The following is a 15,038-nucleotide window of genomic DNA, read 5'->3' on the forward strand; positions in this document are numbered from 1 at the left end:
GCTTATTTTGGGCTTGTTTCCTAATGTTGGTTAAACCCCATGGTTGCAAACATTTTCAAGTCAAGGACACCCCAAATTCATAATATTTATGTATTTGTCTGCAGATCCCCAACTGAAAACATTTGAATGCCGGTGTGAATACAAAAGTTTTCACATTTTCTATAAGATTATATATTTTTAATAGCCGATCTACAAGCTCACAGCGCAATGGTAGGCTATTGTCTATTTTCAAATATTCAAATATTCCAATATTAAAGGACAACCACCACTTGTCAACCTATCTAATCATATAATCTATCAATATAATTGGTCCTCTCTATAACATCCATGATAAAATAGCACAATTTCTTTTACTTGGGTCGGTCTGTGTCTGAGCTAGGACAGGGCTCTGAGCAGTTCAGAAACCCGCCTACCAGTGACATAAATGGGGAATCCAAGCTAAGCTAATAGAAACCACAGGCTTTCTATTCCTGAAAGGTTACCATGCTATAACAGAAATGCGATAATAAAAATAAATAATTCTCGCTTAAAAAAATCTGCCTTACGATGATGTACCTTTTCCTATGCAAAAAAAAGTAATCAATCAATTAATGTCACTGGTAAATTGGTTTCTGAACAGCCCACAGTGACACAGGCACACAGCCCTCCTAAAACACAGACAAACCGAGTAGGAAAAAGAATGTTATTGTATCATGAATACATGATTGAAGACAGATTGAAAAGTGGTGAAGTCGTCCTTTAAGTTTAAAGGGTGGCTTGTTTTCATAGACCGTGGTCGCTTATTTCTCTCTCAGAAAATCTGCCTGGCAACACTGATGCTCTGCTGCTGCTCTCTCCACACTACACTAACCCTGCTACAAGCCGCTGACTACAAGAAGCCAGTCCGTGTCGCTCCACAGAATCCACACGAAAGCTTCCCCGCGAAACGCACTCATTATTTTAGGGAAAAGAGAAAAACACATTTAATGTGACTCTTCTTGAGCGCCAGGCGCCAGCACAGAACCACTTGAGGGTTTTTTTCACGGCTTGGGAACTGACGCAGTTACTGTCTATTCCTTTCCTTCTTCGGGAATGTGTCGTTGTTGTTCGCCGAACTAAAGGACCGGAGCGGGACGCGGTGGAACAGCTCGCCGGGGATGAGTGCTCCCAGCGCGGCGTGCGGCGCGGCGCCCTGCCGCTTCGCTCACTACTTCTGCATCTGCGGGATAGACACCGAGACTGGGCTGGAACCGGACGAATTAGCCGGTATGTTCATTATTTACTGTTATATCTCAGTGGTTCTCAAACTTTTTCATCTCAAGGACCCCCAAAATTGACACTTATTAGCCCGCCGACCCCCCCATTTGAAAAGATATGTCAGGGACCTGGACCCCCCATATTTCATTGTAATTTCAAGGACCCCCATTTAATGGCGTTTCTACCTCTGAGACCCCAGCCTATATTGTAAAATCAATGTTAATTTAACTCTTGATCCAGGTCCATTTTGTTCCTAAATATCATTTAGCTGGGGAGTGGGGACCCCCTAGAACTCACTCAAGGACCACTGGGGTGTCCCCGGACCCCACTTTGAGAACCACTGGTCTTTGATATGCACAATGTCCAAATTGATAAAACACATCTATGATTGTCTTGAGAACATGTCACAACAACACAACTTATCCAAGTGGTTTTTATCCATTGGGCAATTCATTGGCTCGAATTCAATTACCCATGCATGTAACATTACATGATGGCAATGATGTAAAACAAAGCTCAAATATGTATTTTCTTAAGGAACAGTTAAATGTATCTTTCTCAATATATTCTTTGTTACAACTGTTCTATATAATATATATGAACACCAGAACAAAGGATACAGCATGCCATGCAGGTCGGTGACAGTAACATTAGACTTGTTTACATTCTTGGTGAGTCTCAGCATCAGCACGTCCAGAGAAGGCTCTTTGAGCCTATATTATTATTGTTATTATATTTATACAGTGTATGTGGGCAATTAAAAAGCACAAGTTGTCATGGATCATTTGAATTGTGCAGTATTATGTTCTTATGCATGAGGGTAGCAGCATATATGAATCTTTTGTATAGTCAGCAGTGCAATGTCTTATCATTGTTGTTGATAGGAAGTTGCTGATGTAATCAAGTTGCTTGTTTGGAAAACAGTGCCAGGGTGAAAGAGAACTATGTACATCTTTTCTAAATAATGGTAAGATTGGTAATATAGTCAATATTCAGACTTGTCTGACTTTTTTTTTTTTTTTTTTTTTGAGAATGAGAACGCAATCAAACTCTACTCTCTAATGTCACATCTCAGGTTTACAGGTGTAAAAAGAAGTGGGTGACATTTGTTTTTGTGCATGCTCCATCCTTTTAGTTGATTTCAGGGAGAGAAAAGAAAAATAATGGGGAGACGGAGAGAGACGGGTAAAAACTCTAACGGTAAAGAAAATATATCTACATTACATAGCATAAACCAGCTGGCACTTTATGTACATGAGGTTAGATATGTCAAATATTGTCTATTGGGTCCAAGGTGATGACATTTGGGTATTATAGATTAGGCATTATTAAGGTGCCCAGTTATCTGTCACATTGTTGTTTCAGCAAAGGACACAGTACTTTCCATACAAAGCAGATGCATTGAAATATACCCCCTCCTCCCCCACCACAGAACCTTGGACTGAGGTAGTATGTTCTGAGGGCCAGGCAGGGGAACCTACTGGATATACACAGCTCTGGTTCTGGTTATTAGCAGCATGTTTGCCATTTGCTTCAGAGCCGGACACCTTGCATTTTGGGATGTTTTTCTTCAGGACAGCACACTGTGTTACTGAATTATTGCATCACACTGACTGGTACCACATGTCAGACTCTGTGGCTCTAGTCAATCTCTGGCTCGAAGTTCAAACTGTGTGTGTGTGTGTGTGCGTGCGTGTGCGTGTGCGTAACATTGTTCCTTGGGATGTTGGGGAACCAGGAGTCAAAGGTTATTTATTTTACAATTGTTTGTTGAACGTCTGCATGATAAGTACACCAACGAAAGGCTCACATTAGGGCTGCAACTAGCTTATTGATTCTCTTCTTAGCGATGATTATATCCATTATTTTAATAAGAAAAAGCACATTTATTAATTTATTTTTAAATTTATTATAATCAATGAATCGCTGATTTATTTTTGAATTAAATTGTTATAATCGACTAAATCAAAGACCTTTTTAATACTTGATGATGTCTCCAACTCACCCCCGATTGTTTGATTAAAATCAAATTATTTTTTATAGTCGATTAAATTGATGAACCTGTTGGACCAATGTGAGCCATGATGACTGCTCATTGTCAGCTCGATTGCGTTTATTGATTTAACAAGTGAGCTCTTTGCTCAAAAATAAATGTCCTTGCAGCAGAGTGAGCAGACAGACAGGGCACTGGAAGTGTTTGGGGGAGGTCGATGGGAGTCCTTTCATGTAAAATCTGTTGATTTGTGTTGATTCAAACATACTGTGTGTGTGTGTGTGTGTGTGTGTGTGTGTGTGTGTGTGTGTGTGTGTGTGTGTGTGTGTGTGTGTGTGTGTGTGTGTGTGTGTGTGTGTGTGTGTGTGTGTGTGTGTGTGTGTGTGTGTGTGTGTGTGTGTGTGTGTTGCCTCAAGCCTGTAGTGAGTACCGGAGATATGATACTGTTGATGAGTATCCTCTTTGCTGATGATGCCATATATCCTGATGATGTCTACTCAGCTCCCACTTGTTATGTCCTGTATAGTATAGGATAGTGGTTTTCAAAGTGTGGGCAATTTGAAAAACAGAAGAAAAAAAAACACCACCACTAAATTACTATTATTAATCAATAAATAATATTATTCCTTGATTTTCATGAGCTCTTCTGGGGAGCTGAACCTCTAGTTGGCAACGTGCTGCTACATATTGTGCTATAATTACACTTGTTGTAATCTGATCATATATAAAGGCAATGGATGGCTCAGTGGGTGATGTCATTACTGGTGCCATTGTGAGGTCATTGGAGTTTGGGACGCATGGAGCTTGAACGGTGTCAGTGACACATCTGTGTGTCAGACTGACCCAATCTCTGGGGGATTGGGTCAGTCTGTCGTCCCCTTGATATGATTAGCTGATTATATGGGTCAGGTTGAGATGGAACCGTGGCTGCCGGTGAACATTACATTTATGACATGGAATTGTTGTAATTTTTTATGTCGTTGTTTGTTGTACTGATGCTTGACCTGGTTGTTTGAATGTTTATGGACCACAGTCAGTGTAAACGTTTTTCTTTTTTTGACGAACCATTTGGCTTTCGTTCTTACTGCTGTACTGTTGTAACTTGGAGAAGTGATACATCCATGTCATATAAATGTAAAAGTAGCGTGGCTAGGGGGCGCCCGCTGGCCTGGTGGTCTAGGCGCATACCACATACTAGGCTATGATGCCTGCTGGCATCGCCGGTTCGATTCCTGATCCGGAGGACCTTTGCCACATGTCATCTCTCTCCCCATTTCTCTCCCCATTTTAGTCTACTGTATCCTATCAAATAAAGGCATAAAAAGCCCCCCAAAAAAGTTGCGTGGCTAGTCAAAGGAGGAAAGCTAAGCGAAAGAAAACATAGGCGAGAGAATGATTCTGGGATTCTGTCCTTGACCAGAGTGGTGGTGACCTAGACTGGTGTCATACTGGAATCTCAACACTACACTACACACTGGCCTCCATCTCCTGTTGATATCAGAACAGAAGCAGTCTATCCATCCCTATGACATTGTGTCCGCCCCTTCTTTAGCTCATCACCCCATCATCCCATCCTTCCGTTGGGGGGATTTACAACTCAGATCAGTCCTGTATTAGGTCGCCCCCCATTCTCGGACGACGCCAATGCCGACATGATTGATATTGCAATGACACTCCATAAAGGTCCTTTTTATTATTACCTTTAGCCTCAGCGACAGCGTCTCAGCCCACCTACTCCCACCAGGCACCAACCCCCGCGTATTCATGTGTACCGCGTGGCCGTGGTTGTTGTGACCCACATTAGCCCGTAGTCGTGGATGCCCTTGCTTATTTTAGCCTGTGATTCCCCTCCTCCCATCCCTTTTGTGTGGCAGCAGCCCTATTTCCCCAGGCCCATTGTTCTAGCTAGAGGGCCAGACTTCCTGTGGAGCTGCCTAGGCTGCCTGGGACCATAGAGTGAGAGTTCTAAACTCGCTGCCTGGGACTCCTGCGTGGTTGATGGTCTCGGGCTTGTGTGATGGGAGCAGCGGGTGGCTTTGATGGAGGCCAGCACTATCTGTGCCGGTCTCCCTGTGTCGGAATGTGAGCGCATGTTTGCAACGTCCTTCCAGACTAAACGTTTTGATCCATGCCGGAGTCACAATTAGTGGCTTTAGTTCCACCCAAAAAATAACAGCCCTGTCTCAATCCAGACCGCTTCCCTCTCAGGACGTCCGTGATTCTAAGCTTTATAAATACACGCTAGCTGGTTGAGCAGGGCACTGGAAATAGTTGTCACCAGAGAGAGAGAGAAGAAGTGCCCTGCGTCGTTTACGCTCTGCATTCTAACACCAAATGCATTATGGGTTGGTGGCATTGCAGAGTCGAAAGGTGAGAGGGGGGATCTATTCTTGGGATGGTGATGAAGCTGACAAGTTATTTGTAGATGGAAATATTAGGCCAGTGTTACTTCCTCAGTCACGGGTCGCACACCCTTCACCCTCTTCTGACTCTACTAGATACTGTATATACCGGTATGACAAGTGGTTTGCCCAGCATGGGAGCCCGATGTAGCACAGCCACTCTCACTGAAATACACACCACCCACACAGACTCGCATACAGTATGCACGTATACACACGGACATACACACTGCCTCGTTTCTGGAGACGCCCTCCTGTAAACAACAGATGATCAACAGATGCCCAGCGTCAATTCTCCGCCCTGCTGCCTCCAATCAGCCAGGTGCTCATCTCTAGTCTTTCTTGATAATTTGTGTAGTTTCCACAAGACGAGTGTGAGAACGCATGCCCGTCGTTCCCCAGCTCCAGCAATGCCAGACCTCCTCCTCCCCTTCCTCCCCCCTTATCCTTTCATCATGTCTCTGTCTGCGTTCTGTGTCTCCCTTCTTCACACCTCAGACGCCACACGAAAGCAAGCTTCCGCCCCCCACCCCAAACCCCCGCCCTCCACACATCATTCTGCGCTGCAGTCACAGTAGTGACACTGAATCAGGCATGCTAGACCCTCATTGTGCTATCATGACTGCCAGGGGGTTAGCCACTGCTGCAGCCCACTGGACTGAATGTGTACATAATTGCACCTCAGGGAGTTCGATGTGCCCGGGCTGCTCAGAAAGCAAAGCCAAGGGTATATATGACCACATTCGACCTGCTAGTCAGGTGGTGGTCGATTGAACCTTTTGGATTGTCTGCAGACAAAGCTTGGTCTGCCGTCTTACTCAGCAGAGAGAGCACAGCCTTACGGTGACAATAAGGAATGTGTGTGTACAGTGACGATAAGGAATGTGTGTGTGTGTGTATACATACATATAAAAACATGGTACAGCTGTCAGATGGCACACAATAAAGAACAGGGCTGCTATACCATTGCAGTGGCTATATTGGTGCGCATCTGCAGACGAAGCGTGTCCCACCACGTGAGTGATGGAGTAGAAATCAAGAGATCAATCGTTTTTTGGACTTTTTGGAGTATAAAATAGCCTTAACAACTTGAACCCTAGCCTCCCTATTCTGGGCATGTCCTACTCTAACAATATATGAACATTCTGCAGAAATGGAAAATCTAGAAGCTCACAATGAGCTGCAAATCTGTGACATGTGAGCTTGCAACTTCCAGATAAGAGATTTTGGTCTAGGACAAAGTGCGGGGACGGGGGACAAAGATGGACCATTAAGGGGACCCTGGTCAAGTGGTCATGAGTGTGTACTGGTTTAAGTGCTTATGGCAAGGAGTGTTTAAGAGTGACCGTGTCATATTGTGATCTATATATACTGTGTGTAGTGTAGCAGTAGCAGTAGCAGGCTGCTGAGGTGGGACCGTCACCGTGCACAGACTGAGGGACAGCACAAAGGGATTTTGAGGAGCTGAGGCTCTGTCCTGGGGCCCGGCTCAGGCCATCTGTCCACACAGGGGCCAGCCTGGAAAGTCAAGTCTGCACAATGGCTTTAAAGGGCAGTGCTTGCTGCTGACGTATGCTAATGATGACGCAGGCTAACAACAACTGACACCTTGCCCCTGTTGACTTATGCTAATGGCACGTAATGGTGGGATGGTGTCGCGTGGATCCTAATGGCTCATTAAAGGAGACGGTGAAAACCTGTGTATGCACAGTATTATCAGACAGTTAAAAGCCTATAATGTCCTTCTGTTTATTGTTTGTTTTTTGTCAGTTTCATTCATTGTAGAGGGTGAATTGAATTATCTCTCTTGCGACTGCTGCATTTACAGTCTCTCTCTCTCTCTCTCTCTCTCTCTCTCTCTCTCTCTCTCTCTCTCTCTCTCTCTCTCTCTCTCTCTCTCTCTGTGTCTCATGCATGACTCCTGCCCTCCTAGTGATCCCCTCCATGTCTGTGTTTTGTCCTGGCTCGTGTTCTGTGAGAGAGGGCCCTATTAAGCCTGTTAGAGTAATCCATTCAGACAGCTCCTCCAGGCTAGGCTGAACACATCTATAACACACGGCCAGTCCCCAGCACTGTTTACTGTCCTGTACACACACACACACACACACACACACACACACACACACACACACACACACACACACACACACACACACACACACACACACACACAAAACGTCTCCCTCTGAATGCTAAACGGATATGGTGGATCATAGTTGAATACCCCCAGCCGAGTGCCCAAGTTGCGGGTCCCGACAAGATGTTCAATGTCAGTATGAAGCACTGTCATGTCCAAGACCATACCGCTCACGACAGTCGGCCGTGTGTTATCGCTCACACAAGCTCCCTGTCAAAGTTCAGGGTTCGGAGGTGAGACGTCGAACAGCGGCGGCCTGGTGATGATGGATTGTCCATTTGTGGGAGTCGGCAGACCCCGGGGAACCCCAGAGAATACTGTTAGACGTTAGCCGCTGTTCGCCGTTGTCGCAGCCCATAGTACCAAGTCCTCTGTGTGCCCCCCCACCACCCCATCGCCTCCCATTCTCTCTTACCAAAGTGAGCAGTTGATCCCAGGAGGCGTTAGCAGACATTACACACCCCCTCTCTCTGGCTGACCTCTGACCCCGTACCCCATATGTTCTCCCTCCGCGGAGCACAGCGGTCCCAGGGAGAGAGCGGGGGACAAAGGCAGAGGGGAGATGCCGTTTTGAGCCGAACAGTGACTGATAATAGCCGTGTCTGTGCTTGACAGTGGTATGTCTCTTTCTGTGATTTCGTCATCCTTCGTTGGGCTAATCTCAGCATTCGCTGCAGTTGTAGCGTAGCATAGAATGGCGTGACACACAGTGTATTTGAGCGCTCCGATGTCTGAATGAAAGAAAGAGATGTTCAGTATTCGGTGCCATCTAATCTTCACACCTGCACATTCAACAGAGTCCGCCAGGCGTTGGTTTCAAATGACAGAATAGAATCAGTAAAATAAGCCACAGTGTTCTGTAAACCAGTCCTTTGTGCTTGTAACGCACATAATTCTCCTCAGGGAGATGCGTCTGAATGTCACATAATTTCATCCAGGCACCCACGGGATGCATATGGAAATGTCAGTGACATTTCCTTATCTGGAAAACGGTTGTTTAAAGACATTTTATGGAACAAAGACCAGTCCTAGTCTTTCTGTTATATTTCCCCCTCCTCAACACAAGAGCGTACATATTACTGTATATAATCTATGAATCAAATGATCTCTCAACACTCCTATTCCAAGGATTCATTCACACGTTATCTCTTCTATCTGGTAACCATAATGAAAGAAGTGTAGCGCGCACATGATGCATAATGGTTGACCAAAGTCATGCTAGTACGAAGACATTTCTTGACATGAATATGTCATGTGCCTTCTCTTGTTTTGTGCAATTCAGCTGTACAGGTTCATTTTTACCCTGTCTCCAGTATCTTTGACAAAGGGATGTGGTTTATAGGGGAAAAAGCTCTCCAGGTTTAATACGAGAGCTAACTCGGGAACAGTTTACTGCAGAGTCTACTAGAGGGTTTATGTGGTTAATGGTGGCCCTCTCCGTGTTTGTTTCAGTTGCTGTGTTTACTCTGGGGAAATCAATAGCAGTGATAATATTCAGTGGTAAAAGGTTCACCCAGTTTTCTGCGTGAATCTGGTCTGAGCTCCTTCAAGGCACAGGGTGACCAGCTTGGCAATGCAAACACTGGGAAGAGCAGAGGTGTGTGTGTGTGTGTGTGTGTGTGTGTGTGTGTGTGTGTGTGTGTGTGTGTGTGTGTGTGTGTGTGTGTGTGTGTGTGTGTGTGTGTGTGTGTGTGTGTGTGTGTGTGTGTGTGTGTGTGTGTGTGTGTGTGTGTGTGTGTGTGTGTGTGTGTGTGTGTGTGTAGAGCCCGACCGATGTCAGATTTATCGGTAGTCCTAGACCACTGATTACCGATGTTTTATACTACCGATACAACTTGATAATAGAATATTTCACTTTACACAATAAACTTGTACTTGAACAACATTTTATTTAACCACTTGAGCCTAGGGGTGGGCGATATGGCGATAATTATCGTCTCGGCGATACAGCTTTGCCACGATAGGCCATTTCAGAATATCGTTTCTCTCGTGATACAAACAGTCATTTAGAAAAGGCTCTGGATATAAAGCGAGTGCACGTTCCATGAGTCGCAGCTCTATTGCTTAATTTATACTTCTATAGTACGGTGGTGTAATTCGCCAAAAAGAACAGATCTACAAGCTATAACGTGTCGCGGCTCAACGTGTCATATAGTTTGAGGATCTATCCCCTGCTTTCACGGCCCCTCCCCCGTGCAGCACGCAGACAGGCTACAGAGTGTCTACAGCACTGACTGAGTTGTGATTGTGCAGGAGCACGGCACAGTGGTCCACGATTTAGTTTCACTTTCACGGGACTTAAAGCAGTGATGCAGCTTGGCCTGCATTCTTTGAAGCATATTTTTCACAATGGATGCATTAAACTAACAGGACGCAAACTACTTTATCCGTCCTGCTATCGCTATCAGCCATCTCACTGCTTGCAAAGCTGAACTGTGCTGGAGTCTCATCCATAGCTGTGTGTTCTGGCAGTATTGATGAGATGATTTAGATCACCTTGTAAATCCATGCTTCTGTTTTTATTAACTATAAACAAGTAGCTATTTGCTGCTATTTGTAAAGTGCTTATGTTTTCACCATTGATCCATGCGTGTGTCGTCGCGAATCGCGGTGAAATCGTCGCGTCTGTTTTGCGTCTATTACATCATTGGCTTAGTTATAAAAACCATGCCATTATTGTTAGTAGAAAAGCGAAAAGCTAGGATGATAATGAGTGAGTAATTCTCTAAAAATAAAGCTTGTATCATAACAAACCTCCTGACTTTGGTTGGTCATAAGGTAATTTGTTTTCCCTCAAGTTTCAATGGTAAGGCATGGGTTGTTGTCAACCTGTGGGTCGAGACCCCCAGAGAGGTCCCGCCAAATTGTTTTGAATATAGCCGATCTACAAGCTCACAACACTCAAAAAACATTTCAAGGGAACCCATAAAACATTTCTGGGACCCATTTGAATGACCTGAACCATCATCACACCAACTAGTAAATATTTTGAGGTAAAAAATGATAATTGTTTAATCAAAAATCTGAATGTTATCATAAAAAAAAAAAACATAGATTAGGCTATCTATCTTTCTATCTGCAGCATAAAAATGAATAGATTATCTATAGAATATCTGTGTGGGTCTAATAAACCAACCATAAGGTAATTTGTTTTCCCTCAAGTTTCAATGGTAAGGCATGGGTTGTTGTCAACCTGTGGGTCGAGACCCCCAGAGAGGTCCCGCCAAATTGTTTTGAATATAGCCGATCTACAAGCTCACAACACTAAAAAAACATTTTAAGGGAACCCATAAAACATTTCTGGGACCCATTTGAATGACCTGAACCATCATCACACCAACTAGTAAATATTTTGAGGTGAAAAATGATAATTGTTTAATCAAAAATCTGAATGTTATCATTAAAAAAATCATAGATTAGGCTATCTATCTTTCTATCTGCAGCATACAAATGAATAGATTATCTATAGAATATATGTGTGGGTCTAATAATCATAATAAACCTAAAAACTCGCATAAAACAGTATCGTGATAATATCGTGTATCGTGATACTGCATGAAGCATATCGTGATAATGCTTTTATCCAGTATCGCCCACCCCTACTTGAGCCCCATTCACACATTTTCAGAAATGGTAGAAGTACAAGCTCACAACCCATCTTGTTGCGTTGTGAGCTTGTAGATTTGCTATTTTATAAAAATATCGGTCGGCTGCATAATTTGCAGATACCGACGTCGCAAAAAACAAATCGCTGATATATCGGCCAAACTGACTGGCTTAAATTAGTGTTTGCATCAAGTAGAGGATGTGTGTGTATGGGCACTCTGGGAGGGTTTAATCTCAGATAAAATAAAAAGTATTGAAAAAGCATCTCAAGTGCGTGCTGCTTGCTCACTGCTCAGAGACGAGAGATGGTAGCCTGGCTGTGAGAAAATCTGGTAGGCAAACCAAAATTCCACCTCTGCTGAGAAGCTTTTGATTAATGCACACAGTTTAATTGCCATCGATTGTGGGCTGCAACGGCATAATGTGATATCCACCAGGGAGTCCCTTTCTGCCTGACACGGGGCAGAAACACAAAGCAAGGCTGATCATAATAACACTGTAGTGCACTGTAGCGTTATGTCAGACACACCATAAATCTCCTTACATAACCGCGGTAGTCATTGCTGTAGTGACTAATATAAGGCCCCTTCATGACAGATTATGATGGCGGCATCGCAGGGCCGCCCTAGTGGTAAGCTGTCACCTCACCACACCGCTGACATAGTTATTACTGGACACAGGAGTTGGTCGCATGAACATAACCCGGAACATTCTTTAGAGACAAAATACCATTTTAGCTTTTCATGGAGACGCCATCACAGCAGTTCATAGAGATGGTGCCATAGCTGAATTTCGGTTACGGGCACATCCGTACGATGAAGTATAAATTAATAATAATAATATAAACTTTATTTGTATAGCACCTTTCATGACATGAAATGCAGCTCAATGCTCTTTAAAGGGCAGAGAATGAAGCACAAGTGCTTAACAGAAAAAGTACACATGATTAAGATAAAGCAGAATATAAAAATAAACACATAAAACATTAAAGAACATTTAAAACATCAGTAAGGACTCATCATAAAAAAGAAAAAAAAAACATTTTCAGAACAGTGCAGACTTCAATAGCAGCACAGGGATTTAAAAAAATCAGCTAAAAGCAAGAGTAAAGAAATGGGTCTTGAGCTGTGCTTTAAAGATATCCAAAGAGGCTACCTAGTGGGAGTTCCAAGCTGTCGGTCCGTAGAAGCAGAAAGCTGCTTCACCATGTTTTTTTATGTCATTTTAGGCGCATCAAGCAGGTCTGCACTAGAAGACCTGAGGGGGGTGGTTTGGAAGGGAAAGTCCTGTTCTGGCGAAGCCCGAACTGGCGAAGTGGGGATTTGTCTCCTACCGTAGCGATCTGGCGAATCGATTGTCCACGACACTGCAAGCGGCGCGAAGGCCAGCGGAGCGCCGCGCGAGTTACGAAGCCGTGGTGAATGCAATCGTTATATTTATGCCCAGGCCGTAAGGCCTGGGCAAGCGCACGATAAACGCCCTGTCCAGAAGACGTTCGCCAGATCGCTACGGTATCGGACATTTCCCCACTTCGCCAGTTCGGGCTTCGCCTAAAAGGTACGTGCCCGTTTGGAACATATCTAGGCAGGCAGTCATAGAGGTACAAAGGTGCCAGACCATGTAGAGCTTTATAAACAATTAAAATAATGTTTAAAATCAATCCTAAAAACAACCGGGAGCCAATGTAGCCATGCTAAAGCTGGTTTAGACCCGTACTCTGTAAAAAAAGGTCCATGCATGACAGAAAAAAGTGTCACTTTGTTGGTTCATTCCTAAGCTGAGTTGCAAGCCGTCCAGTCCAGAGTGACAAGGAAAGACTACACCGCACTAGTGATGGGCAATCTCGTTCATTTCAGTGAACGGATCATTTCGTTCACGTTCATGGTAATGATCCGTTCAAAAGATTCGTTCAAATGATTCGTTCATTTTCCGCGCATGCGCATGGAAGCGCGTGTCTCAGTCTCTCAGAGCGGACCGCAGTCTCGACTCGCTGAAGTTCCAGGCGGAGGCTAGCAGCAGCAGCAGCAGCAGCACTGAGCAGTGACTGCTTCGTGCCCTTACTGCAGCTTATTAAAAGATCTCGCAGAGTTAAATAACAAAGTAAAGAAATGGAAAACTGTCATATGACTGCTCAAATACATGAAAAGAAGCATCGCTACCGCAGGTCCTTTCACAGCTGACGAGTCGAACTTTATGTTCGCTGTGTGTGACGTGTGTTTGTGTGTGAAGTAAACCACCTGGCTGGCAGACAGCACTGTTGTGTGTGGACTGTGGAGCCGATCTCACCGACATGAAACATCATTAATACGGTACAAGTCATGTTGAGGCCGGCCAATAAATAACTACAATGAATGATGTCACGTTTCTTTTTTTTTATTGTGGTGAAAAACACGAAATCAATACAGAGCAGCACAAGATAAGAACATTATGTAGCCTAAATGCAAGCGCAATTGAGCAAAAAAAAAAAAGATACAGAAAAAAATAGTAATTAACAGTAGGCCTAGTCTATGTTTTTCGCACCTCCAAATGAGGCTGGACTCATATACATGAGTCCTTTAATCACATGATTAAAGGACGTGGCGTACGTGCTAATGGGTCTCTAACCGTCAAAGGAAATTCATTTGGAATTCAAATGGTAAATGAATCGCTGTCTGCTTTCGCTCTGCCGTCCTTTGACTCCTTGTAGTGGAGGATTTGGGACTCGTAAACGATCTGCGGGGAGGCGGGGCGGGTGAACGAAAGAATGAGCGAATGAACGACGCATTTCAGGGATTTGAACGAATCGTTCACGAGTCAGGCTAAAGATTCGAATCTTATGAACGAATCACTCATGAACGACTCATCACTACACCGCACCGCACCGCACAGCCAGCAGCAGCAGCAACATCATCAACAACAACAGCAGCAACAGCAGCCAACCCTCAAACTCTTCCAAGACACCCAGAACATTCCAGAGTAGCCAGTCAGTCACCATGACAACCACAGCATATGAGTACGAACAATGTTGAAGGAAGGGCGGAGAGAGGTATTCTGTATCGTAATGTTGTGTGCCTGCCTGACCGTATAAGACAGTCATCACTCACTGGCCCTTAGAACAGTACATGTGTAGCATGTGCATTTTCAGTATCAATGTCAACTTTATTGTCACATGTTTACAGGTTTTAGGAAGTGGGTGATTTTTCTTTTTATTGTTGGAGCAAGCTCCATCATTAGTTGTTTTTCAGAAAGGGAGGAGAAGAAAAAGGAGGGGGGGGGGCAGGGAGATGGAGCACGGACAACACTGAAGAAGCATTTTAAAGAGAACACAAACAAGATGTCTACATTACATAAGACCAGCAGATGGATACAGTATGTACATGAGGTTAAACATGAGGTGCAAGTGGTAACACATCGTTAGGAGCACATAGGAGCAGGTATGTTCATGAGATTAGACTTGGGTGCAAAAGTCACACAGGAGGAGAAGGAAGGGAAGTCTGCACACTGTCTCAGCTCCTAGTAGAAAGATTTATTAAGTTGACAACGTTTGAACCCATCCCTTCAGACCTGATGTAGACCCGCTTGGATTGAAATGTTGTCAGCTTAATACATTTCTCTACTGGGAGCTAAGACAGTGTGTAGACTCCCTTCCTGTATTTGAGTTCAGTACCTGTACATTTTTGTTGGG

General features: G+C 44.1%; 1 protein-coding gene across 4 annotated transcripts in view; it reads left to right on the plus strand.

Annotated features, from left to right (window-relative positions):
* Nucleotides 1–888: 888 nt before the first annotated feature.
* The window catches only part of dennd5b (DENN/MADD domain containing 5B), a 126,317-nt gene continuing 112,167 nt past the window's right edge, over nt 889–15,038 (plus strand). For all 4 annotated transcript variants that reach the window (XM_080754768.1, XM_080754769.1, XM_080754770.1 and 1 more), the window contains exon 1: nt 889–1,245. In XM_080754768.1, the coding sequence (XP_080610894.1) occupies nt 1,137–1,245 (109 nt within the window). In that variant the 5' untranslated portion in view covers nt 889–1,136. The remainder of the gene's footprint in view (nt 1,246–15,038) is intronic.

The sequence above is a fragment of the Nannobrachium achirus genome (assembly GCF_963921795.1).
Source record: "Nannobrachium achirus genome assembly, chromosome: 23".
In the NCBI taxonomy this organism is placed as follows: Eukaryota; Metazoa; Chordata; class Actinopteri; order Myctophiformes; family Myctophidae; genus Nannobrachium; species Nannobrachium achirus.